Source organism: Equus caballus, chromosome 6 (assembly GCF_041296265.1).
Source record: "Equus caballus isolate H_3958 breed thoroughbred chromosome 6, TB-T2T, whole genome shotgun sequence".
In the NCBI taxonomy this organism is placed as follows: Eukaryota; Metazoa; Chordata; class Mammalia; order Perissodactyla; family Equidae; genus Equus; species Equus caballus.
The window spans coordinates 26,844,915-26,871,799 of NC_091689.1; the positions used below are offsets into that span (position 1 = coordinate 26,844,915).

At 42.3% G+C, this 26,885-nt stretch overlaps 1 protein-coding gene across 3 annotated transcripts in view; it reads left to right on the top strand.

Moving 5' to 3' along the window:
- Window positions 1-26,885, top strand: part of FARP2 (FERM, ARH/RhoGEF and pleckstrin domain protein 2) — a 110,200-nt gene that overhangs the window by 13,944 nt on the left and 69,371 nt on the right. For all 3 annotated transcript variants that reach the window (XM_023642785.2, XM_023642784.2, XM_070270755.1), the window contains exon 2: window positions 1,350-1,581. In XM_023642785.2, the coding sequence (XP_023498553.1) occupies window positions 1,378-1,581 (204 nt within the window). In that variant the 5' untranslated portion in view covers window positions 1,350-1,377. The remainder of the gene's footprint in view (window positions 1-1,349; window positions 1,582-26,885) is intronic.

The window sequence follows — 26,885 nt, forward strand, 5'->3', positions numbered from 1 at the left end:
TGATTAAGTGAAATAAAATAATTTTTGCAGCAGCTACATTCTTTCTGGATTAAATCTCTGACATTTGTTTTTGCCATGCTATGTGAAGTATTTTTCTTCAAATTGACTTTCAAACATAAATATATATTTAAGAAGGAAATTTGCCGTAAATAGAAAATAACTATATTAATAAATACAACTAAAAGCACCCTAGTATTATTAGATTCTAGCTGATACTTAGCCTGTTCTTTCTTTGTTAAAAACAAGGAAGTGAGGGGCTGGCCCCGTGGCCGAGTGGTTAAGTTCGCGCACTCCGCTGTAGGCGGCCCAGTGTTTCGTTGGTTCGAATCCTGGGCGCGGACATGGCACCGCTCATCAAACCACACTGAGGCAGCGTCCCACATGCCACAACTAGAAGGACCCACAGTGAAGAATATATACAAGTATGTACTGGGGAGCTTTGGGGAGAAAAAGGAAAAAAATAAAATCTTTAAAAAAAAAAAACAAAAAACAAGGAAGTGATTAGCCCTATTCAACTTGATAGCTTAAAACCAGAGACCTCTCCCTTGGCAGGACTGAAAAGGCCACAAGGGCCCCTCGCTGCTGTCATCAGTTAAGTGGGTGGTGGGTGGTGATGATAACAAGGTTATTGGAGGACCCGGTAAGGCAGGGGCTGGGAAGGGCCTGACCCGTGCGTGCGCCTCCTGACACGAGACGCGTGGTCCTCATGACACTCGCCTGGGCTGTCGTCGCTGCTGTGTCTGAAATTACCTCCCGAACCACTGGTGGTGCCCACTGCGGCCTGCTGGGTGAAACTCAGAAAGAGGAAGGCGTGCAAGCAGGCCTGGCTGTCTTCACCTACTGTTACTGACATTTTCCCCACCCGGTCAGCGGAGAGGAGAGGCCTGCCGCGCTGCCTGACACGTTGGCACTGTGCTGTGGTACCGTTTACCTTTGCCAAAACATGCCGCCCGGCACTTACAGCATGTGGTCAGCACAGTGCGTATGTGGGCTGGTGGAGGGAGGATGTGCAGGGGGACTCGAGGCAGCCTGGGAAAGATGCGGGCGCTGCTGACCTCTCTTGCCCTCTCCCAGGTGAGTTGTGATGATGTGGCTTCTTTTGAGGTTTTGTGGGTTGAGTGAGTTAAAACACTGCCTGGCTCACAGAAGCACCCAGAAAATATTGTTATTGGGGGTGGTGCTTGTTATGATTTTATCCTCCACCCATCCACATAGGAGTAGAAGATAATCTTTTTCTAACTATTTTGATGTAATTTAAGACTCATAGACGTTGCAGAAATAGTGTACCTGATTTTTATGTTAAATATTGAAATAACTGGTGATAATTCTTTGGGGTCTTTTTGTTTTAGCGTGTTCTTCACTCCTAGCTGGTGAAGAATGGGGGAGATAGAAGGAACATACAGAATCCTGCAAACTCCAGGGACACGCTTGGGCACCCAGATCCCTGCAGGAGTTAGCACCCTCGAGCCTGGGCAGTCTCTCTCGGCAGGAACGGGACAGACATCGGCCAGAATGCAAGAGAAGCACCTGCACGTCAGAGTGAAGCTGCTGGACAACACTGTGGAAATATTTGACATTGAGGTAAGAAGCATGATTTTTGGAGGCATATTTCCTTATATTTTCTAAAATTCAAGTATTTTGTACCAAATTCCATTTTGCTGGTTAGACTTTGCCTGTTTGTCAATTTGACCAAGAGTGGCTTTGGTGACGCACAATAAAATCCTTGGAAGCAGTGAATCTGAGTTTCTCCTTCTACTTTGAACAGTGGTATTCTTCTGAGTTTCCTTTAAAATCCAGACATAATTGGTCTTTCCATTCTTCACTTTTGAGAGGCTGGCTGAGTGCTGTGGAGCACAAACTGGAACCGGATTGCCTCTGCCTAGATCTCCCTGGGTTAGCCACTGGCTGCCTGGGTGAGGGGTGTCACTTAGCCTCACTATGTGTCAGCTTCCTCGTCTGAAATGTGGGGGTGATCATAGTCCCCCTCTTCTCAGAGTAGCTGGGATGAAGACTGAGAACTCACTATGCACAGAGCCTGGCATGAGGATGTATTGCACAGTGTGAGTAACATAGAACTTGTTTTTCTAGGTCAGCAATAAAATTTTTATTTTCAAAATTCTCTAATAATAAGAGCTGGCCTGGTGGTGTAGTGGTTAAGTTTACACGCTCTGCTTTGGTGGCCCAGGGTTCTCGGGTTCTGATCCCGGGTGCAGACCTACACCACTCATCAAGCCATGCTGTGGTGGCATCCCACATGCAAAATAGAGGAAGATTGGCACAGATGTTAGCTCAGGGCCAGTCTTCCTCACCAAAAGAATTTTTTTTTAAGAAACATTAAAAATTCCCTAATAATAGATTGCACTGATAATGTTGGCAAAAACAATTGAGTATAGCAAATATATATGTATTTAAGTTCATATATATGTATGTATATATATTTAAGTATATATATATACATATTTAACTTTTTTTAGACCCATGCAATATGTTAGAAAACATTTTTTCTGATTTTCTAAATGGCGTTAGAATGAATGTTCTTTTTAAAAATTATTTATTTTCATATGTAATGCATAAATATATTCTGTTTTTTCTAATACTTTCATATTGGTTTAAAGTAATATCTTTAGAAGCTTTTCCTTCTAAATATCACAAAAGCCTCCTGCTGAAGTGTAAGTTCATTCAATCCTGTCCTTACTTTTGTGACATAAGAGCTGCAATGCACGAATTCCGAGCCTAGCCCTCGAGAGACCAAGAGACTGCACAGCTTCAACTCCTGAGAGCGTTTCCATCAACCTTCCAGCAAGGCCAAGCTAGCTCTGATGTCACAAAAGTAAGGATGAGAGAATGAACTTAAACTTTAACAGGAGGCTTATTTGTGCTTAGGGATTTCTGTGAAGAACTCAAGATGCTACTTAGAAAATAAAAAGGTTGTTGAGCTGTGGGCCAGGCTGTGAAGAGGCGTGAGTGAAGCAAACCCCCTTCAGGCTCTGGTGGTGCCTAATTGTAGAATGCATTGCATGAGAAAGAGGAGGTGAGCACAGCAGGGGTGGGGGAAGGAGGAGGCGAGGGAGGAGCCAGCAGGAGGCCTGGTAGGAGCACCTTCCGCCTGTCCTCTTGCTTGGAGCCCAGGACTTCCAGCCTCTCTTGCTTGAGTGTTTGATGGCAAGTATCTAGTGCCTGGATTCCTAGTGTCTGAACTCAGAGGGCCCCAAATGCTTCTTTTAAGGTCTTATTTCAGGAAGAAATCAAATATCATTTCATCTGGGCATTGGTAATTGAAACTGGTAGGACCTGTCTGTCCAACTTGCCAACTCACTCCTCTGTTGCAAGAGGCAGCCTTCAGAGGGAAGGCGGTCTGAAACAGGCAGGCTTGGAACCCTGGAGAGCTGGTGGTTAGCTGTTGGTTCTCTTCCCTTGACGCATTTCCCCCGTCTTACCATGGCACTCTCTGATGAATCACCTGCAAGGAGCAGGTTAAAGTCTGGGCATTTAGCTGGGTCCCAAATCTCTTCCAGACAAATGTTTGGAAGAATATCCGTGTGGCCATCCTATGATAAACACGTTTGCTATGGTCTAGGCCTAAAACAGTTTCAAAATTTTTAAAAGAAAGAAAAGAAGGAAGGAAGAAAGAAAAGAATTACCCTATTTATAATTTACTTTTAGAGATCTTTTTTTGTCCTGCTTAATGGACTTTATCAACTAAAACTAGGACCAAAAAAGAAAAAAGCACACATTTCTTGTTGAGTCATAAATAAGATGTAATCCTTCTCTGAGAAACTCACTTATACTGAGTGTCTGGGTCGTTTTATACTTAAGAAAATCAGAGATAGCATTTTGTAAAGGTTTCAAAATATTTAGAGCTTGTCGAAGTTTTATTGAGTTGAGTTGTTGTTTCTATTAATCAAATCTAACCATCATGTTTGGTATTTTAATATACCTGGCAGAGTTACCAGAAATTAAAGAATCCAATTGCTTTTGCACGTCCTGAGTTGGGTAGGGCACTTTTTTTTTTTTGAGGAAGATTAGCCCTGAGCTAACATCTGCTGCCAGTCCTCCTCTTTTTTTTGCTGAGGAAGACTGGCCCTGAGCGAACATCTGTGACCATCTTCTTTTACTTTATATGTGGGACGCCTACCACAGCATGGCTTGCCGAGTAGTGCCATGTTCGCACCCAGGATCCGAACCGGCGAACCCCGGGCCACCGAAGCGGAATGTTTGCACTTAACCGCTGCACCACCAGGCCGGCCCCTAGGCTACTTTTTAAGTTGTCTTACTCACTGATGCATAACTTTTCGGAAGAGTTAAAATTCAATACTTTTTTTGTAAGTTAGTAGCTTAAAACAACAAATATTTAATATTAACTGCATGTCTGAGTGTTGGCTTGGAGGCTCTTCTGGTCTGGGCTGGCTCGCAGGGGCTGGTGGTCTAGGATGGCGTTACTTGCGTGTCTGGGGCCCCAACTTGAGCCTCTGTCCATGCAGAATCTCACTCTCTAGCGAGCTATCTTGGCCTTGTTCAAATGTTGCTGGAAACGTTCTCAGGAGTGGAAGCTGTGCGATGTCTTGAGGTTTAGGCTTGAAATTCATGCACTGCAGCTTCCTCCAGGTCTTACTGATCAAAACAAGCTACCAGGCCAACCCAGATTCAAGGGGTGGAGAAGTAGAGCTACCTTGATGGGGCAGGGCCAACGAATTTGTGGCCATTTTCTGCAGTCGACCACAATAGCTGTGCCGGTGGATCAGGAACGCAGTCTCTGGGAAGAAGACTGTGTCTGGGAAGCTCTAGTGTCTGGTGCCCCTGGGCTGGGCGGGTGGGCCTGATGACACGCTTTGTAGGGCCTGCCCTGAGCAAGCGGAGCAGCCCTTGGGAAGTGCCTGCCCCATGGCCCTCTGGAAGGGGCTGGCCCCAGAAGGCAGGTTTGCCCTTCTCCTTTCTCCCCAGTATCTCCTGTGGGCCACAGCTCCAAAGATTCAAAAGATCCAAAGATCAAGGCCAGTTGCCTACCTTGGCCTCGCATCACTGTTCCACTGTCACTCATCCACTGGTCTTCTCTGTGTCCCCCCGGCCCGCCCCGACCTGCCTTTATATTTGAACTAGAGACACAGATTGTTGTGGTTGGGTCTGTAGAATGCTGTAGACTCTCGGTGCAGGGCAGCGAGTGTGCAGAGCAGTGAGATCCCTGGCTGGGTGTGTCTCAGTTGGCAGCACAAAAGGTGAGTCTTCGGGCAGACACCCCCTGTCCCAGAGCTTGCCTGTGGCCTCTCTCCTCCTGGACCAAGGCAAGTTCCGAAGCTTTATTCGATCTGCTGCTGTGTCCTCAGTGTTTGGGACAGCGTCTTGCTTGGTAAATATGTATTGAATGAAGAAAATCAAAAGTTAGACTGGATTAACATGCTTTCTTTAAGAATGTTTTGAATTTTTCCCTTTATAGCAATGTTTTCTGACCTGAGGGATTCAAGTGTTTTTGTTTTGTTTGTTTTGGATTTGGGGGGCGTCTGTACCTATCTTATTGTCTGCTTATTTGGTTTATTTTTTACTCGAATCTTAAGCACTAGTGTCTGTAAACTTGCAGGGTTGATGTGCTGATGTTACCTTGGAAAACAGTGGCTTCTGCATACAACTGGTTACAAAACACTGGCACGGTGTGGGCTTTGTAGAATCTGCTCATCAATATTGAAGGTTTATACTTAAGGGACCTTTTTAACTTAATTTGACATGTGGTTATTTTTTAAATGCTTATGGTTTGCTTTAGTGAAAATACAGAGCAACTTGTCCTGCAGACCCCCTGGTGGTGCTCATGTCTGTCCTTCCGTCAGTCTGTGGTTAATTGTTTCATGTTTGTCTCCAAAAAGAAAGACAGCCTTTGCTCTCATATTTTCTTCAGAAAGGTGAGCTCTCTGAGTCTCCAGTTTTATTTGTTTCTCCCATCTCCCAGAGTGTGCAAATGAACTTTGCTTTCTGTCAGTGCAGACCGCCACAATAGTGGCAGATGTTTCTACAGCTAAAACTGCTGACAGAGAAGCTGGTGGTGTTGATTGGGTGCTGGGGAGTATTTTGTTCCAGCTCGTTCTTTCTAGATCTAGATAACATGTGCTATTTGATTCTTGCTGTCCATAAATCAGGATGGTTTGAAGCTGGAAGCTACGGTCTGCTCTTTCTCAAACAGTGTTTAGTAGTGTTGAAGGGTAAAATTGAGCTGAAATTCTTAACAACTTTGTTGAGATATAATTCCCATACCGTACAATTCACCCATTTAAAGTGTACAATTCAGCGGTTTTTAGTATATTCACAGATTCCATTTTAGAACATTTTCATCACTTCAAAAAGAAACCCCACAGCCTTTAGCTATCACGTCCCTACCCTCCATCCCCTCTCCCCTCAGCTCTAAGCAAACAGTAATCTACTTTCTCTGTGGATTGCACTGTTTTGGACACTTCATATGGAGTGGAATTATATGTGGTCTTTTGTGACTGGCTTCTTTCACTCAGCATAATGTTTTGGAGGTTTATCCACGTTGTAGCCTGTATCAGCACTGCTTTCTTTATATGGCCGAATAATACTCCAGTGTATGGACAGACCACATTTTGTTTATTCATTCGTCAGCTGATGGACGTTCCACCTTTGGGCTATTATGAGTTATGCTCTTATAAACATTCATGTCCAAGTTTTTGTGTGAAAATACGTCTTTATTTCTCTTGCATGTATACCTGTGGGTGGAATTGCTGGGTCACATGGTCACACTGTTTAATTGTTTGAGGAACTGACAGACTGTTTTCCAAAGTGCCTGTACCATTTTACATTCCACCAGCAATGTTCTGAGGATTCCAGTTTCTCCACATCCTCAGCTACGCTTATTAGTATCTGACTATTAAGCTAGTGGTTGTGAAGTGGTATCTCATTGTGGTTTGAGATGAAGTTTTAAAAGGTATTTTTAATGGCTAAAGAAGGGATGGTTTTGAGCCAGAAGTACAAGAATTGTGCCACTAAAAAGTTATCTTCGGGGGTGGTCTTTTAGATAGATTGTGAGTAATTTTGAAGTTAACCCTTTGCTAGCCCAGTTACCGCATAGGGAAAGAACATTTCTCCATCCCAGAGTTGTGAAGACCACAGAGAAAGCGCAGCTGAGGGCTGGCCATAGTGAACCTGGGGAAATGAAGCTGGCAAAGAGTGGAAGCTTACTTGTAAAAATTTTTTTAATTGTCAAGTTGTCATGTAAATTTATAGAACCAGAAACTTTTATTGAAACACTGTATTTTTAAATAAATATTTATTTCATTTGTAAGTAATAACTCCCGATATTTATGATTACGCTCGTCCATTTAGATTTTTTGCTGCAACAAACTTGTGCTTACTAGGATTTGTAAGATAGACTTTATGGTTCTTCATACTGATTACTAATTAAATTAAAATCGTTCTTTTTGTGTGGAAGGGCATTTATTGTAGTGGTGCAAAGAAAGGGAGGGAAACCTGTGTGACTACTTTAGGGTGGAGCCGTTTGTGTAGACTTCAATCGTGTCTTATTTTAAGTGATGTTTGACATTTATCAATGGGACTTTTAGCTACCCGAAGATCAGTCAGTGGTCATTTTTTTGATCTAGTAAAGTCTTGATTTGTTTTCAGTTGATTAAATGAACTCTGTGGTTTTGAAAATAGGAATCTGGCCTCAGCTCTAGAAAGTCTTTTTTTGTGAGCCATGAAAGACACCATCTGGAAGCCATGTGTCAGCTTGCCTTGTCCTGTGTGCGAAGTCCTGCGTGCTTTCAGCTCTAAGCCGTGTCAGGTGTGAAAAGTGTCTAATCCCGCTCCTTGAGAAAGGGCAGCAGGCAGAGAGGTCTTCTGCTAGACCAGTCACTCCTTTAGTAACTGATCATTCCCTACCAGGGTTAGGAAGTGACGTGACTTCAGCTTTCCTGTCGTCTGGAAGTTAGTGTTGTGGAAGAAGTGACCTGTACTGATTAAAAGAACCGTCTGGGATATACTGGGGGTGTGAGACGTCACCCGGGAGTGAGCGTCCCGTGCCTGTGCTGTCAAGTGGGATCAGGTTCTAGTGAGCGTTAGGGTTTATTATTGTTAATCTGTGCTCACGTTCCCTTTTTCTTTAACATACTCAAAATTTTTAGAGTGAGCTTGCTTTCTTTTTTAAGAATTACACAAGCTTTAGCTTAAACATGTGACAAGTAGGAATACAAGTTCTCAGTTATGAAGTTCCATACTAGAAGACTTTAAATTACTATTCCAGTAAAAACTTAATATTTTCTTTCTGGCCAGGAAGGAATAATCAAAATTCCAGAAAGTATCATAGCCAGATGTTTGTCATTGCTCCCACATGAACATCCTAAATATGGCAAATAAGCCGCCTTAGAACTTATTTTGGTCTGATCTCAGAAGAAAAAGTTAGTAATTCAACATCTGAAATTTGGGGATAATATAGGCTTTATACAAAAGCTCTTATGTGTTTCTAGTATATACAGCTATTATGTGACTCTGCCCTAGCTTTAGAAACCTATTATTTTGTCTTGGAAAGTTGATCTGTTTCTTTGACCCTGATGCCCAGGAATGTGGCAGGGTGGGACAAGGCGGGGATGTGGACATTTTTATTCTTAGTTACCCAGTTGTGGTATCAAAACTCCCAGTGCCAGCTCCTCCCCACCCAACCCCAACACTCACACACACACACACGCACGCACACACACTCACACACTCACACACCCCTGCAAGGTTGGTGTATACAATCTATATTAGATGATTCAGTGATGATAACTGATGAGGAAGTTAGTCCAGCAAATGGAAAATAGGGAAATGTCACCCTCTTGATCTCCATGCCAGTAAAAATCCCATTACCACAGTTGTTATTAATGGAGAATAACAAAGTTATTTCAAGATCTCAGCGGAGGGTCATAGAAATGAATCTTGCCTATTGGGTTATCTTGACTTGTCACGTCATTTCTTAAGCGCCTAAGAGTTCTAGCACTTGGTGGATTTATCTCGTATCTTTGGCAACCCTAGCAGTACATGGGAATGCAGAGTGGAGTGAGGCCCCAGGTGACACAGCTAATAGTTGGCCCATCAGAGCTGTGAGCCCACACTCATGACCGCTCCCCGTGCTGTTGCCAGAAACCCCATCTCTGTTCTGACCCATGTAATGCTCCCATTTCTAATCAGAAACAGTTTGGTTCTGTTGTCATTTGTTCCTAGGAGGCCAGAGAGCTGAACTTATAGTTATTTTACTGACTTGACCTTTGTTTTGGGGGGTTTTTTTCTTTTTTTTTAAATTCACCCTTTTAAACTCTTTTTTTTTTTAAGATTGGCATCTGAACTAAATGTTGCCAATCTTTTTTTTTTTACATTCTTCTCCCCAAAGCCCCCCAGTACATAATTGTATATTCTAGTTGCAGGTCCTTCTAGTTGTGCTATGTGGGACACCGCCTCAGTGTGGCCTGATGACCGGTGCCATGTCCACGACTAGGATCCCAACTGGTGAAACCCTGGGCCGCCGAAGCAGAGTGCGCGAACTTAACCACTCGGCCACAGGGCCGGCCCCTGACTTGGCCTTTGAATTACCTTGCCTCTTCACTTCTTTTCATCCCTTCCCCGAAATTTCAGATGCCTGCGTTTTTGGCTCAACTCCCCCACAAGTAGATGGCCCGCTCAGAGGTGATGCTTGCCTGACGAGCTCTTCGTCGGTGCCCCCACCCTGCCACCCCATGCCCAGCATACTCATCCCCCTTTCTGTAGCCAGCTTCCTTCTCTCTCTCCCTAAACACTCACCACATGGGGCAGGTTAGGACCTAGTTTTAAATCTCAATCTTTAGCCACCTGATAGCATGAGGAAGTGCCTCGTTCCAAGTCTGGGACCAGCTTTGCTGAGGAGCCTCGTCAAGACCTGTGACTGGGGGGTGCTCCTGCTGGGGCCACGTGGGCTATAGGTGAGGGCAGTCCCCAGAGACCAGAAGGGCTCAAAGTCCTCTGCAGGCCTTCCCTCAGCTGCCCAGCACACACTCCGGTGTTCTACCTACCCATGTTGATCCGTGTAGCCCTGGCTCATCCTGATGCTTTCTGACTATCCAGGATTCGTTCTTGCTCCGTTGGTAAACACTGAGGTTGGTTCCAGCATTTGGATCTTACAAGCAGTGTTGCTGCAGACATTCTTATATATGCCATTGTGTGCGTGTGTGGGTGTTTCTCTAGGGTGTGTTTCTAGCGTAGACTTTCTTTCTGTTCTTTTTTTTAAAGATTTTATTTTTTTCCTTTTTCTCCCCAAAGCCCCCCAGTACATAGTTGTATATTCTTCGTTGTGGGTCCTTCTATTTGTGACATGTGGGACGCTGCCTCAACGTGGTTTGATGAGCAGTGCCATGTCCGCGCCCAGGATTCGAACCAACGAAACACTGGGCCGCCTGCAGCGGAGCACGCGAACTTAACCACTCGGCCACGGGGCCAGCCCCTGTTCTTTTTTTTTAAAGATTTTATTTTTCCTTCTTCTCCCCAAAGCCCCCGATACACAGTTGTGTATTTTTAGGTGTGGATCCTTCTAATTGTGGCATGGGGGACGCTGCCTCAGCATGGCTTAACGAGCGGTGCCAGTCTGTGCCCAGGATCCGAACTGGTAGAACCCTGGGCTGCCGAAGCACAGCGTGTAAACAACCACTCGGCTACGGGGACGGCCCCTAGTGTAGCCTTTCTTGTTCTGGGCTGTGCCCGTCTCAGCCCTGTGTAGACATGGTGGGACTGCTCTGCAGACTGCTGTGCCACTTTACGTCCCCTTCGTCCGCACAGGAGTGCTTCCCAGTGTGTTTGCCTCTTCCCCTCCTGCCCAGCCACCACGCTGCTCTGGGGCCTTTCTGCTGCTGTCTCTTCACCTCCCTCCTCACTGGGTGCTGCTGCCCTGTGCCAGGCCTGTTGTGGGGCCTGTCACTGGAGCCATCTCCCTGCCTGTCCTGATGACTCCCACCAGCTAGGTCATCCACCAGTGCTGCTCTCCTTCTGGTGCTCTCAGCCTCCCATGGGCCTTTCACACCTAGCTACAAATTCGGGTCTCCAAGCTTGCCTTCAAAACGTGCCGTGTTGTTGAGAAGGCCCTCAGCTGATTCTGGGCAGGATGGAGGGCTGGTGGCTTTGAGCAGAGTTGACATGTTCTGGAACATATATCCTCCCACCAAGTTCCCATCGGCTTGTCACTGTCCACTGGGCACCCTTTGCTGATGCCATTTCTCCTGACCTTCATTCCTTCCCCTCCATTCATTCATTCATTCATTCATCGAACCAAATAGGCAACACCTCTCTCTTACCCGCACTAGAAGGTGCAGTGTTCTCAAGGCTCCATTCCAGCTTCACTTCAATGGGTCATTTCTAGGTCATACAAGCTCCACAATTCACTTTCAGTATTGAAAAAGCTGATTCTATGTTATTGATCACTTTTAGATATAGAAAGTAACCAAGATTCTCTAGAAAGTTAATTGTAGAATTACAATTAGGTCTCTTCTTTCAAAGAGAGCATTCTGCATTTTCACTTGTACAGAGTGTTTTATACATGTTTTTTTCTGAAAAATTGTCTTACTATTTCACAAATACTGTGTCCACTAAGATTAGCACTTGCGCTGGCAGCACCTCAGCTCTCTGGAGTGAAGCTGTCCTCTGGTGAGACCCCTCCAAGTCCTGCCCTGCACGGCAAGCGCAGAGCCCCAGGGTTACACGCCGCCTCCCTCTGCATTGACTCCTAGAACACCAGCCGAGATGTCACCCGGGGTTCCTTGTGCTTCTTGTTTTAGAGCGACTTCATCTGAAAAGTGATTGAATTTCCATAACATAAGTAATACATGTTCATTGTAGAAAAACAGAACATCTTAAGTGGCCCACAGCCAAGGACAACCACCCAGCTGGAACAGACATTCACATTTATCTATTCATGTATATTAAACAAAATTAGAATCGTACTATACACATTTTTGTAGTGTATTTTTAAACTTAACATATTGTGAACATTTTTCTGTGTAATTACTCTTTGAAAAGTTTTTAATGGCTTACGTAGTTTTCTATTTTCAATTTCTCTGAAATAAATCTTTATACACTTCTTGATTGTTTCCTTGAGGTAAATGTCTAGAAATGGATGTTCTGCATCAGAAGGTATTCTACAATTTTTTGTTTTTTTTATTGATTATGATATATTACAACCTTGTGAGATTTCAGTTGTACATTATTGTTAGCCATGTTGTGGGTACACCACTTCCCCCTTTGTGCCCTCCCCCCACCCTCCCCCTTTTCCCTGGTAACCACTGATCAGTTCTCCTTGTCTATATGTTGACTTCCACCTATGAGTGGAGTCATATAGAGTTCGTCTTTCTCTGTCTGGCTTATTTCACTTAACATAATACCCTCAAGGTCCATCCATGTTGATGCGAATGGGACAATTTTGTCCTTTTATATGACTGAGTAGAATTCCATTGTGTCTATATACCATATCTTCTTTATCCAATCATCAGTTGCTGGGCACTTAGGTTGGTTCCATGTCTTGGCTATTGTAAATAATGCTGCGATGAACATAGGGGTGCATGGGACTCTTGGAATTGCTGATTTCAGGTTCTTAGTATAGATACCCGGTAGTGGGATGGCTGGATCATAAGGTATTTTTCTATTTTTAACTTTTTGAGAAATCTCCATACTGTTTTCCATAGTGGCTGCACCAGTTTGCATTCCCACCAACAGTGTATGAGGGTTCCTTTTTCTCCACAACCTCTCCAACATTTGTCACTTTTGGTTTTGGATATTTTTGCCAATGTAACGGGTGTAAGGTGATATCTTAGTGTAGTTTTGATTTGCATTTCCCTGATGATTAGTGATGCTGAGCATCTTTTCATGTGTCTATTGGCCATCCTTATATCTTCTTTGGAGAAGTGTCTGTTCATGCCCTCTGCCCATTTTTTGATCGGGTTGTTTGTTTTTTTGTTGTTGAGCTGTGTGAGTTCTTTATATATTATGGAGATTAACCGTTTGTCGGATAAGTAGCTTGTAAATATTTTTTCCCAATTAGTGGGCTGTTTTTTTGTTTCAGTCCTGTTTTCCCTTGCCTTGAAGAAGCTCTTTAGTCTGATGAAGTCCCATTTGTTTATTCTCTCTATTGTTTCCCTCATCTGAGGAGTTACGGTGTCCAAAAAGATTCTTTTGAAACTGATGTCAAAGAGTGTACTGCCTATATTCTCTTCTAGAAGATTTATTGTTTCAGGCCTAATCTTTAGGTCTTTGATCCATTTTGAGTTTATTTTTGTGAATGGTGAAGGTATTGTACAATTTTTTCATATCTTTGATGCATATTGTAAAATTTGTCCCACGAGCAGCAGAATCACTTTATTCCCTTACCCGCAGTGTAGGCAAGTGCTCGTTTCTCTCACCTTTGTGAACATTTCCTATTATAATTTTTAATAAAATCTCCAGTTTGATAGGCAAAATGTTATTTTTTTTAGACAGTTTTAGCAGACATTTATCTGTTTTGTTTTTTGTCTTGTGGAGTTTTATTTTTTTGGTGTTTGGTTTACATTATTTTTTGGTTTTGTTTTTTATTGTGGTAAAATACACATAACCAAAATTTATCATCTTAGCCATTTTTAAGTGCATAATTCAGTGGTGTTAAATACATTCACGTTATTGAGCAGTCATTGCTACCATCCATCCCTATAATTCTTAAAAAGCTGAACCTCTGTACCCATGAAACACTGACTCCTCATTCTCCCCTCCCCTTCTGGCCCCTAGCAATACCACTCTACTTTATGTCTCTGTGATTTTGAGTACTCTAAGTGTCTCATTTAGTGGAATCTTACAGTATTTGTTCTTCTGTGACTGGCTTACTTCACTTAGCATAATGTCCTCAATGTTCATCCATGTTGTAGCATGTTGCAGAATTTCCTTCCTTTTTCAGGCTGAATAATATTTCGTTGTGTGTATATACAACATTTTGCTTATCCATTCAGTGTTGGGGGACATTTGGGCTGCTTCTGTGTTTTGGCTGTTGTGAACGATGCTGCCATGCACATGGGTGTACTCACATCTCCTAAAGACTCTGCGTTCAGTTCTTGTGGACGTGTGCCCAGAAGTGGGATTACTGGATCATATGGTAACTCTGTTTGTAATTTTTTGAGGAGCCTCCATACTGTTTTCCTTAGTGGCTGTACCATTTTACATTCTCACTAACAATACATAAGGATTCCAATTTCTTCACATCCTCACCAACACTTGTTGTTTTCTGGGATTTTGATAGCAGCCATCTTAATGGATATGAGGTGGTATCTCATTGTAGTTTTGATTTGCATTTCCCTAATGATCAGTGATGTTGAGCATCTTTTCATGGGCTTATTGGCCATTTGGATATCTTCTTTGGAGAAATGTCTATTCAAGTCCTTTGCCCTTTTTTTTATTTTTGTAGCTTAGCCAATCTTTTCTTTTTTTAAAGTTAATTTTTATTGAGTTTATGATAGTTTACAATCTTGTGAAATTTCAGTTGTACATTATTGTTTGTCAGTCGTGTCGTAGGTGCACCCCTTCACCCTTTGTGCCCATCCTCCCTTTCCCCTGATAGCCACTAATCTGTTCTCTTTGTCCTTTGCCCATTTTTGAATCCAGTTTTATTGTTGTATATCCTGGATCTTAACCCCTTATCAGATATATGATTTACAAATATTTCTACATTGTATTTGAAGTTAAAAAAATAGGAAGTTAAGAGTGGAGGAAATAGTAAATACATTGTATTTGAAGTAATAAAAAAAAACAGAAATAAGAATCAGGGAATGCTGGAGACTTCACAGAATGTGACAACTTACGGTGAAGAAAAGGTCAGAAAAATTATGGAAAGCACACACAAGGATTCGATGCCTGCGAAATGGGCCGTTGGTGTGGGTTGGGCTGTGCTGACTGACCCAGTGGCTCTCGGGGACAGCATTGTTCAGCAGGTGTTTACTGACCATCTGCCATCCGCCAGGCACTGTGTTAGAAGCTGGGAGTGCAGGGGTGAACAGGATGGACAATGAAATTCAGCCTTCTCTTATTCTGCAGTGGGGGCTTGACGATAAACACCGTAAAACAGAAAAAGCCCATAGTGCTCAGGAGAGAAATAAAACAAGGAGGGCAGGGGAATGTGGGGTTGCACTCTTAGATGGGAAGGAAGGTGGGTGGGCACTGCGGACCTCTCTTCTCAAGAAGAGTGTTCAAGGTGGTTGGAGCAGCACGTGCAGGGGGCTTGAGGCAGAGGCAGAAATGCACCGAGTGCATGATGACTGGATCAAAGCCAGGCCAGGGCCTGACCCAGGGTGCGGCATGGACAGGAGGAGCAGAGAGCTGGTGAGAATCACTTTGGTCCTGGAAATATCTTGAAGCTGGAGCCTACAGGATTTGCTGGCGTGAAAATGTGGGCTTAGAAAGCAAAGAGCCAAGATGGTCCCAGGTTTAGGCCTGGACGGGAGCCCGTGGGGAGAGCTGTTTGTGGCCACATGGAGTTTGAGGTGCTCCTCAGCATCTGAGTGGAGGGCCCTTGTTGTGTCCTCAAGGGACCTGGGCTCTTGTGCATAGGGGCAGGGGTGGCCATTGCCATGACCTTCCAGAAGGTGCCCTTCTGTGATACCATCTTCATGTTCCTACTAGTTCATATGGAGATGCAAGTATCAGAGATGTTACACTTTTGGCCAAGGAGGCAGCTTTTCTAAACTATCCTCAGTCTTTGACTCCTGGGTTGCAACAATTATGGGCTTTTATTTTTAGGGAGATTTTGACTAGTCGTTAAAGAGAAACACGAAAAACATCTGTAAATGCTTCCAAACTGTTGTTGTTGGAATGTTCTGTGCACATGTGTTGTGCTTTTATGCGTATCACTTTGTAGTTTATGTAACACAGCTTCATTTTGCCACAGTGGCAGAGAGGATCCCAGGCCTTACTTACGGGCTTTTTCTGATGACAGTGAAAATCAAAAAGAAGTGTTTTCCTCCTCAGTCCACTGTCTTGAACACCTGCCCAGACCTGAGAACCTTCTCAAAAGCTTCAATTTAGACTTCTGTCCTAAGTTTATTGACAAATCTGAAATATCTTTTTCTAAAGTAAATTGAGTGTTCTATGAAAAATACATTCTTTCTTAGTATTCTATTTTTAGATATTTATGTTTTCTCATAATTATACTTTTTGGATTTGTGTGGTCCTTACTAATATGTGGACATATGCTTTTTTGCATGTGTTGATATCTGAAACTACTAAAGTCAGATTTTTTTAGCAGACAAAAAGCCTTTTTTTCCTCTTAAAATAATTTTCAGTTAAGACGACTCAATGATTTAAGGCTCTGGACATTGCTATCCACCTGGAAAATATGTTTGAACATACATGTTAAAAATGCATAGTGAGCTCTTTTATTAAAGAGCTTTTATTTGTCAAACTTTATTAAATCAGGCATAAGCATATTCAGCTTTATAGCTGTTTGCTTCTGGCTTTAGTTTACATCAATCTCACATCTTTTAAAACCATGGAAAATAATAGAAACATATCTTGAATATAGTTATGAATGTAAACTGTATTATAAAATGAAATTATAAATGTAAGTACTAACGTATAAAATTGAACTTGTTAGCATACTAGCATAAAGAATAAAAACAGGCGTGTTGAGAGGCTCTGATAAACTCTTGCTAAGAAAGGTTTGCGGGGCTTCAGCTTTTTCTGATTTAGTGAAATCAAGTTGGGAGAGAACTAAGAGCACTAGAGGAGGGCAGACTTGTTTTGGAAAATTGTTGCTGTGAAGTTCTGAGAACCAGTGTTCTGTATTGCTGTAAGTCTTCTGCAGGTTAGAAATTGAAGCTGTTGTTTTTGATTATTCAAGTCAACTGGATTTATAAAATAATAGTGTTTTGTCTTTTTTTTTTGCATTTTCCACCCTAGAAAGTTTAGTGTATTTTTTTCATATTATAAAATTAATACATGATCACAGTAAAAAAATTCCATCAATATGAAAGAGCACAGAGGGCAACAATTACTTCTTCTCCTCCACCCAGAAATAACCCTTTGACATTTTGGTTGTGTCGCCCGTTTAGTTCCTCCAGCCCTCGGGCACTGCTTGTCGTGCACTTGTGTGTCTGCGTGCGACTCGTCTGTGGACTGCTTTTGTCCACTTGATACTTAAGCACCAAGGAAGGACGTTAGCTTCCCATTGTTAATGTGTTTATGTCTATATTTCCCTTTTTACCTCCTGTAATTTTTGTTTTATGAATGTTGACACTGTTAATTGGTACAAAGATAGTCATTGTTATGTCTTGATGGGCATAGCACTGTTTTCCTCTTGTAAAATGTCGTTTTTTTGTCTCACTGCCTTTTTGGCCTAAATTCAACCATGTATTCTATAAAGTTCAGATTCCCTTGCTTTTTTTTGTTTGCAGTATGCCTGGTATACCCATGTCATTCTTTTATTTTCAACCTTTCTGAATCATTTGCTTTAGCTGTGGTTCTTATGTACAACCTACTGGCCGACATTGAGTGTTTACCACATTCCAGGTGCTGTTCTAAAGCACTTTGCGTATATTATTTAATTTCGTCTTACCATTAGCATTATTATTAGTTTTATTTTACACTTGAGAAATCTGAGCTACAGAAAGCTTTAAAAATTTACACAGTAGGGGCCGGCCCAGTGGCACAGCAGTTAAGGGCACACATTCTGTTTCGGTGGCCTGGGGTTGGCTGGTTCAGATCCCAGGTGCAGACATGGCACCACTTGGCAAGCCATGCTGTGGTAGGTGTCCCACATATAAAGTAGAGGAAGATGGGCACGGATGTTAGCTCAGGGCCAGTCTTCCTCAGCAAAAAGAGGAGGATTGGCAGCAGTTAGCTCAGGGCTAATCTTCCTCAAAAAAAAAATTCCCAGTATTGGAAGTGTGAGCCAGGACAATTAGGAAAAAAAGAAAAAGAAGAAAAAATAAAATAAAAGGCATCCTGATATCTCTATTTACAGATGACATTATCATGTATATGGAAAATCCTAAGGAATCTACCAAAAAAAAAAGAAAACCTATTAGAACTAACAAAAAATTCAGCAAAGTTGCAGGATACAACATCAATATACAAAGAACAATTGTATTTCTTTATACTAGCAATGAACCATCTCAAAATAAAATTAAGAAAGCAATTCCATTTACAGTGGCATCAAAAAAGAATAAAATACTTGGGAATAAATTTAACAAAAGAACCTCAAAACGTATACACTCTCTAGTAGTCAACTACTAATTTCTTGAAGGAGAAATCTGTAGTTATAACCCATAAAGAGAGACTTTTGAAAAGCCAATTAGTAACCTGGAGATTTTGAATTTAACTTTTTTTTATAGAAAAGTTCCAAAAGGAATAACCCAGAAAAGGTCTTTTCTCTTTCCCATTTAATTATAAAAATAATTGCAAATTCCCAAGCCCAATAAATTATAATTAAAATACAACCCACTGATTTGTTTATTTATCGGGTCAAAATATCGTCCCTTCTGCCTTGTGCATCCATTTTCCTATATTTTAAAACTTAAATCACAGTTGTAGAGGTTTTTTTTTAAGATTGGCACCTGAGCTAACATCTGTTGGCAATCTTTTTTCTTCTTCTCCTCCTCCTCCCCAAAGCCCCCCAGTACACAGTTGTATATTCTGGTTCTAGGTCCCTCTGGTTGTGCTATGTGGGACGCCACCTCAGCCTGGCTTGATGAGTGGTGCCGTGTCTTTCCCCAGGATCCAAACCAGCAAAACCTTGGGCCACTGAAGCGGAGCGCACAAAATTAACCACTTGACCACAGGGCCAGCCCCAGCTGTAGAGTATTTATGTTGAATCCAGCTACAGAAATATTTATTATTTTTTACATTGCAATTTTTCCCTGAAAAACTAAACACAATAATATATGTAAAATCCTAAAATAATTACATCTCTGTTCCATTCTGCTCTGCATTTACATTTGGCCTGTCCATTAGAAGTAGTGATAGGTGATAGAACAAAATTGTATGTTTTTTCTCAAAAGCTCCATTAATTAGGGGGGAAAAGGCTACATGCTACTAAAAGCAAACTCAATAAATCTCACTCTGTGTTTCTGAAAAACGTGATCTTTAATGAGAAATTTTAAATGCCAGAACCATATGTCAAAAGAAACTCAGATTTTTTTTCCTTCAATAAATACCTAAAGATTAAAGGAAAAGATTTGGCTTAGAGAACATGTATTATTCACTTCATTTTAGGATGATGTTTACCAAAATATCGTAAGTACTTATTAGCAACCGTTCCTAGTACTTCGAGCAAACGGCAGTAAAATGAAACATAAACCTCAGCTGTGAAAGCCCCGGAGTTTTGCTTTGCATTTCATCGCTCCACTTCCCCATGCCCTCCCTGTTTAGGGTAGCCCAGATTGTAACAATCACAGAGACAGCGCAGTATTTCCAAACAGAAATACTATGCTTATGCACCAAAAACTATAAAACTGCTGAAAGAAAGTAAAGAAGATCTAAATAAGTGGAAAAACACGCCATGTTCATGTTCATGTCATGAGAAGACTTACTGTTGTTAAGATGGTATTAATTCCCAACTAATCTACAGATTTAATGTGATCCCTGTCAAAATCCCAGCTGGCTTTTTTGCAGAAATTGACACACTGATTTTAAAATTTATATGGAAACGCAAGGGACCTAGAATAGCCAAAACAATCCTGAAGAAGGAGAAAGTTGAAGGACGCACACGTTCCCATTTCAAAACTCACCCCCGGGCTACAGTAATCAAGGGGGTGCGGTAGTGGTATAAGGATAGACATGTAGGTCAGTGGAGTAACTGAGAGTCCAGAAATCCTTACGTGTATGATCAGCTCATGAAAATGTCGTGAAGAGAGTGCCAAGCCAATTCAGTGGGAAACAAACAGTCCTCAACAGCTGGTGCCAAGACGACTGGACACCCATACGTGAAAGAACGAAGCTGGACGCCTACCTCACACCACACACAGACACTGACTCAAGATAGATCAATGATCTAAATGTCAGAGTCAAAACTGAAACTCTTAGAAGACCTAGGAGTAAATTTTCGTGATCTCAGGTTAGACAATGGTTTTTTTTGTTGGTTTTTTTTTTTAAAGGTTTTATTTTTTTCCTTTTTCTCCCCAAAGCCCCCGGTACATAGTTGTATATTCTTCGTTGTGGGTCCTTCTAGTTGTGGCATGTGGGACGCTGCCTCAGTGTGGTTTGATGAGCAGTGCCATGTCCGCGCCCAGGATTTGAACCAACGAAACACTGGGTCACCTGCAGCGGAGCGCGCGAACTTAACCACTCCGCCATGGGGCCAGCCCCATAGACAATGGTTTTTTATATATGGACACCAAAATCACAAGTGACAAGAGAAAAAATAGATAAATTGGGCTTTATTAAAATAAAAAAAAATTTGTGCTAGAAATAATACTATTGCAAAAGTGAAAAGCATGAGAGAAAATATTTGCGAATTATATAACTGATAAGGAATTTATATCCAGAATATTTTTTTTAAATAACTCACAACTTGATAATAAAAAGACAAGTAGCGCAGCTTGAAGTATTACCCAAGGTCACTCACTAGAAAGCAGGCACATGGGAACGCTCACCCAGCTGATCCTTTTCTTTCAATAGCTGTTATCTTTTCTTTCTAGAGCTCTTGTATCTCTACTCTGTGCTCTTAAATTACAGAGGCAGTTGCTGTATTAACTGTTTTTAATTTCATGATGAAATTTTGGTCAAAGTCTTATCTATTAAAAGGCAACGTTTTTCTGCTGAGTGTTCATCTGACATTTGTTTTTTTCTGTTTCTTTCCTCCTTTTATCTTGAATATCTTTGAATATTTGCAGCGATGGTTCTATTTTGATCACCCATCTTTGAAGCAGATAAATTGCTCGTGGATTGGCTGTTTTAGGGAGGTGTTGTCTGGGTGGCTGGTTATAGACTAGTTGAATTTTGAAGTTTATCTAATGACCTGAAGTTTGTGTGTGAGTTAGTTTAGCCTTTATTTCTTCTCAAGCCAATGGCAGTGGCTAGCAGCGGAGTTTGTCACAGTGTAGCCTTTCTCGCTGTCCCGCACAGGCAGCTTGCTGTGGTTTCTGGTTTGGTCTGGCCTCCTGTGCAGCTCCAGGCCAGATGAGCTCAAATGCCTCTTGCCCCTCATTTTTGCACCAAGGGATTTAGGTTTTACTCCCAGGTTATGCCATTCGCCGCTGATGGGTTCTCTTTGAGGCTACTTCTGAAATTTGCGTGTGGCATCTCGTTTGCATCTTCCCGTGCACACCAACACCTCTGGCTCTGGCTCTGTCGCTGTGGGCACTCCTCCCACAAAGTTTGTGATTCAGAGTTTAGCAATTTCCTAGTTTTGCTGAAAATGGAGTTTACATTTTTGTTTCTTATTCTCTTTTTTGATTTTGAATGATTCTAGCAAGAGATTGAGGAAATGACAGCTCACATTACCATCTTCAAGAGAAGAGTCACTGAGTATTTTTTGGATTGTTGCCCCTCGAACCCCATATCCTTTATCATCTCCTCTCCTGGAATTCCTCTCAGACACATTCCTGAATTTGAACTTTTCTTTCATTATTTCCATCTCTAGAAGAATGCTTCTATTTATTTTCCACACTGCTGATTCAGATTACATCTTACCCATTCTGCAACTCAGGCCTCCTGTTGAGCTTTAATTTCTAGAGTTATCTTTTTATTTCCCCTTTTTATTCTCTAGTTGCCTTGATTTTTTTCAAAGTCTCCTCATTTTATGAATACATTGACCTTTTTGAGAATCTTAATTTTTTTAATTACATTTTCTTTGGTATATATCACATTTTCTCTGTTCACTGGGAATTAATTTCTCTGCTTTTCAGGTTGCTATCTCTATTTCAGGAGTTGGGTTTAAGTGTCTGGTCATTCTTGGTTGTCCATGTATTTTTGCAAATGAGGTTCCAGGGATTAGCTACTGAGGGGGAAAGGAGAACACTAAAGAATACAGACAGAGGAGATCCAGACTGATCAGTATTGGTTTCATTGACCTTTTTAAAAGGCCCAGTTTGATTTTCCCAGGCAGGCCTCCCTTCTGAAAACGACAGCTGCCTGGCTGCAGGGCCATGGGAGTGAGCAAGGTCCTGGCGAGGTGCGTGGGCAGGGCACGCTGACAGACAGGTTCCTTGTTGTGTATGAGTTTTCACAAGTACATGCAAGTGAGGACAGGCAAGCCGACCAGAACCCCTTCCGTTGACGAGGAAGAAGAAAGGATTACCCAAGAGCCTGACTGCTCTGAGAGATTTACTGCTGAGCTGAGATATGCTTCCATTCTGCGTGTTCCCTGATGCTAAGTTACAGACAAGGACAGAAAACATAGTGGGTTGAACACCCAACTCCTAAAACTTATCAGAAATAGCGGGTTGCTTCTGTGGCTGCTGGTGTATGACATATACTCTGTACGAATGTGGTGGGGAAGCGGGATGAAACTGGGCCTCGTTGATAGGGTGCGTGTCCTTTTGGATGTTCCCGTGCTCAGGCCTGAGGAGACTGACGGTCCTTCGCTTCATGGGAGGGTGTTTCACATTCCCCTCTCGCTGCGCTCACATCTCAACCCCTCCACACCCCACTGGTTCCTCTGTTAGGAAGCTCATCACCAGGGCTGTGTTCTCAGGCTGCCAGCCACCTTCCCCTACTTGTGAGAGCCGCGTGAAGACGGTTTTTCTTGTCCTGATGAATTCGGGGATTTAAGTAGGAAACCAGCGGAACGGGTGCTTAAGTGCCCCTCTCTGCGGTTATGACTCTCCCACTGTTAGACTTCCTGGGGTCATGCCGTGCTGCTGCTCCCATTACGTTCCAGTCATTGTGCTGGCAGCTTACGTTCAGACAAACTGCAGGAGGACGACTGTAGAGCTGGCTTTTTTCTCCCCAGTTTTAGAACTCTTCTTTCCAGGCTAAAGATGTTAAGGCTGTGAAGACCATGGGCATTTTCCAGGGTGTCCCCACTGAATTATTCAGGGTCCAGTCAGGAGACAAAACACACCAGTAATTTGAACTGGGAAATGTAAGAGAAGTAATTATTAACCATAACAGGGATTAACTACTGAGGGGGAAAGGAGAATACTAAAGAATACAGAAAGAGGAGATGCATGAGCAGCCACCAGCCCAGACTTGGAAGAGGCCTCCTCCCCAAGGAGGTTCAGACACTTGGATGGTAGAAACATCTGCTAAGGCACCGCGGGAATGGCCGGGCAGGCAGGAAGCTGCCCACTGGACTGGAGGGAGAGGAGAGTCACAGGCCGGCAGGGTGAGTCAGTGGGTCTCCTACACACAGCCAGCAAGGAAGCTACCTGCTGCCAGCTTGTGCCGGAGCAGCAAGAAAGCCAAAAACCCCAGGAACAGAGAGAGAAGCCCCTTCTTCATGTGGTATCCCCCAGCGCCATTACCGACAAGGCCAGCTCCTGAAAGAGAAATGGCTACAGGGTCCTGCCCCAGTATCACGAAGCAAGGCGAAGAAGGGTGGGTTTGGAGCAGAGAGGCAATATATAGGTAACTACCTCACCCATATTAACAGATTCAGTTGTGGGGATTTTAAGCTGTGCTGTTTCCTTGAGTGGTTTAAGAGAAGCTGTTGTAGAAAGAGCTAGGGTAATGTATCCATTGATACATAAGCTCATTTTATGCCCGCATCTTATGGTAGAGATGACTTTTGGGCCAGCTGATCTCTTTAGTATCAGAACACTGAATGCATGGGAAGGCACGCCTCCTCCTATGACATAGAATCCCTGCCCTGATAGCAGAAGTAGCAGTTACGTCCTTATGCTCTCAAATTTAACACAAGTCCTTATGACTTTCAGTGCAATTTGGAGTGGATCTTTGGTATACAGTGTTTTATGAATATATGAGAACCTAAAATCTGAAAGTGTGCCAGAGGAAGAATGAAATGCCCATCAAAGATGTTGGTGACCTTTCAAAGAATCTAGAATGAATGTAGCTACAGTTTCCTGTAAACTCTCAAGATTATTTTCATTACACAGTATAATATTATAAAAGGATATTTGGGATTGATCTAATTATTAGGGAAAATCGTAAGTAATGAAACTGACAGTAGAGATACGAATTATATAATGGGAGTGGGCATCTAGATAGATAGAGGAGTTATAATTTGGCAAATGGACTGTAAATGGGCACATGAAACAAACAAGTTGAAGGACAAAATCAAGCATTTTCAAGAAGAAGTTTCCCACACTGATTCAGACAAAGAATAAAGAAGCACTTTGTTAGCTGAGCTTTTGTAGCCCATTCCCATCCAGGCAAAATCTGTAATGGACTTTTGTTGATGTAAATTTTTAACAATATGCTTTATGTCTAAGCTTGGAGAAGAACTTCAATGCCGTGACCAACTGGAAAAATGGAAACACTGAACAAAAAATTTTTGTTTTTACCCTATATTTTGTATATTCTTAACAATGTTTCTCGTCCAGCCTAGTGTGGAAACACAGCTGTGATGTGGGTGGCGGCTTCCTTCAGGGGGAAGCAGTCTTCTTCCGCTGTGAGTGTCTGCTGTTGACCCCACTGCTCAGGTGTCTGTAAGGCCTTTCCACTGTAGTTCAGGGAGAGCTCGTTCCGTCTGATCATTTGCTACTTGGGGAACGTACAGTGGGTACTACAGTCCAACAGATGGTGAATTTCTGTATTTTTAGGAACAGAAGGTAAATTTTAAATACAGAAGATGAGAGAGGGTAGAAATGGACATGTGACAGATACAAGGGACACTGAGAACAGGGCCGACTGTGACGTTTAATGAACTACAGTCCTGGTCATGATAGCCCTAGAAAAATTAAGAGGAATGAACCTGTGAAAAATTATTTTGGCAAGTAAGATTGAAAAATACTCAGTTTAGTATCTTTAAAATATAGAAAAAATAATGAGTTTTCATATGTTTACATACAAGTTGCCAAAATAAATTATTGAATGCCGTCTTGAATAACATGCCCCCATCATAGAATCCAGGGCATCTCCGTCTCATCTCTTTTCTTTCTCATTCTGGGTAGATGAAACAATCTCCTCTTTTTTTTTTTTTTTTTTTTTGAGGAAGATTAGCCCTGAGCTAATATCTGCAGCCAATCCTCCTCTCTTTTTGCTGTGGAAGACTGGCCCTGGGCTAACATCCGTGCCCATCTTCCTCTGCTTTTTTTTTAATATGTGGGATGCCTGCCACAGCGTGGCTTGCCAAGTGGTGCCACATGTCTGCACCCAGGATCCGAACCAGTGAACCCCAGGCCCTTGAAGTTGAACGTGTGAACTTAACCACTGCGCCACCGGGCCGACCCAAAACAATCTCCTCTTTTAGACACTTATCAAGAAGATACTTTGCAGGGCTGGCCTGGTGGCTAGTGGTTAAGTTCACGCACTCCGCTTTGGCAGCCTGGGGGTCACAGGTTCAGATCCCAGGCGTGGACTTAGCACCATTTGTCAAGCCGTGCTGTGGTGGCGTCCCAAGCTTAGCATACCTACCAAGTGGAAAGCCAGGATCCCAGCTGCAAAGTCTGTGCTCTTATAGCTGAAGGACAGAAGTTGCTCCTTGTGATGAACTGAGGAGCCGGAAGACAGCTGGAGGAAACACCAGCTGCCCTGCACGTCATGAGTTCTGAGGTTATCAAGCAGCAGTTAAGTTGACACATTAGAGATTTTATAGAGGGATTATTATAAAACTAATGAAAGATCAGGTTTCCTGAACTCTGAAGGCTTTTTTACCTATTTTCCTTGTAATTACTTTCTTACCGAGGTGTAACCTGCACAGTAAAGTGCACATACCTTCCGTGCACAGCTGGATGAATTTTACGTATGTGTGCACCCAGGTACCGCCTCCTAGATGAAGATGTACAGCTTGTGCCCTCCCAGTCACTTACAACCCTCCAAAAGTAGACACTGTTTTGATCTTTAGTACCATCAAATGGTTTTGCCAGATCTTGAGTTTCTTGTAAATATAATCATAAAGTGTATATTCTGTGGGATTTATCAGTATTGTTGCATGTGGCTACGGTTTCTTTGTTTTTTCATTGCTGGGTCATATTCCATTATATGAACAAAACATGGATACTATTTATCCATCCTGTTTGGTCGACATTTCAGCTGTTTTCGGTTTTTGCCTACTATAAATAATGCTCCTGTGCATTCTTGAACATGTCTTTTGGTGTATGTAAACAGACTTTTTGTTGAGTCTATACCCAGGACTGGAATTGCGGCGTCATAGGGTATGTGTATGTGTAGCTCCAGTAGATGCTGTCGATCACTTTTCCAAAGAGATTGTACGGATTTACATTCCCACCATCAATGTGCGAGACTCCAGTTCCTCCACGTTCTTGCCAACACTCCGTGTTATCAGTCCTTTTATTTTTAGCCATCCTACGGGGAGTCTTGTGGTATCTCACTGTGGTTTTAATGTGTGTTTCCCTGATGTCATATTGTGCAACTTTTCTTACTGTTTATGAGCCATTTAGATATTCTCTTTTGTAAAATGCCTATTCAAGTCTTTTTGCCTGTTTTTCTTTAATTGGATTGTCTATATTTTCCTTATGATTTGTAGATCTTTATATATATATATTGGCTATCTGACTTTAGTTGGATTTTTGTACTGCAAATACCTTCTAGTTTGTTACTTGCCTTTTTCCTATCTTAATAGTGTCTTCTGATGTACAGAAGTTTGTAATTTTCAGGTAGTTCAATTTATCAGTCATTCTTTTGTGGTCAGTGCTTTTTGTGTCCTATTTGAGAAATATGTACCTACCCCAAGCTTTATTGTTTTACTTTTCCATGATTCATGTTGAATTAATATTTGTGTGTGGTGTGAGGTAGGGGTCAGTGTTCATTTTTTTCCATATGGACATTCACTTCCCTCAGTGTCATTTGTTGAAAAGACCCTC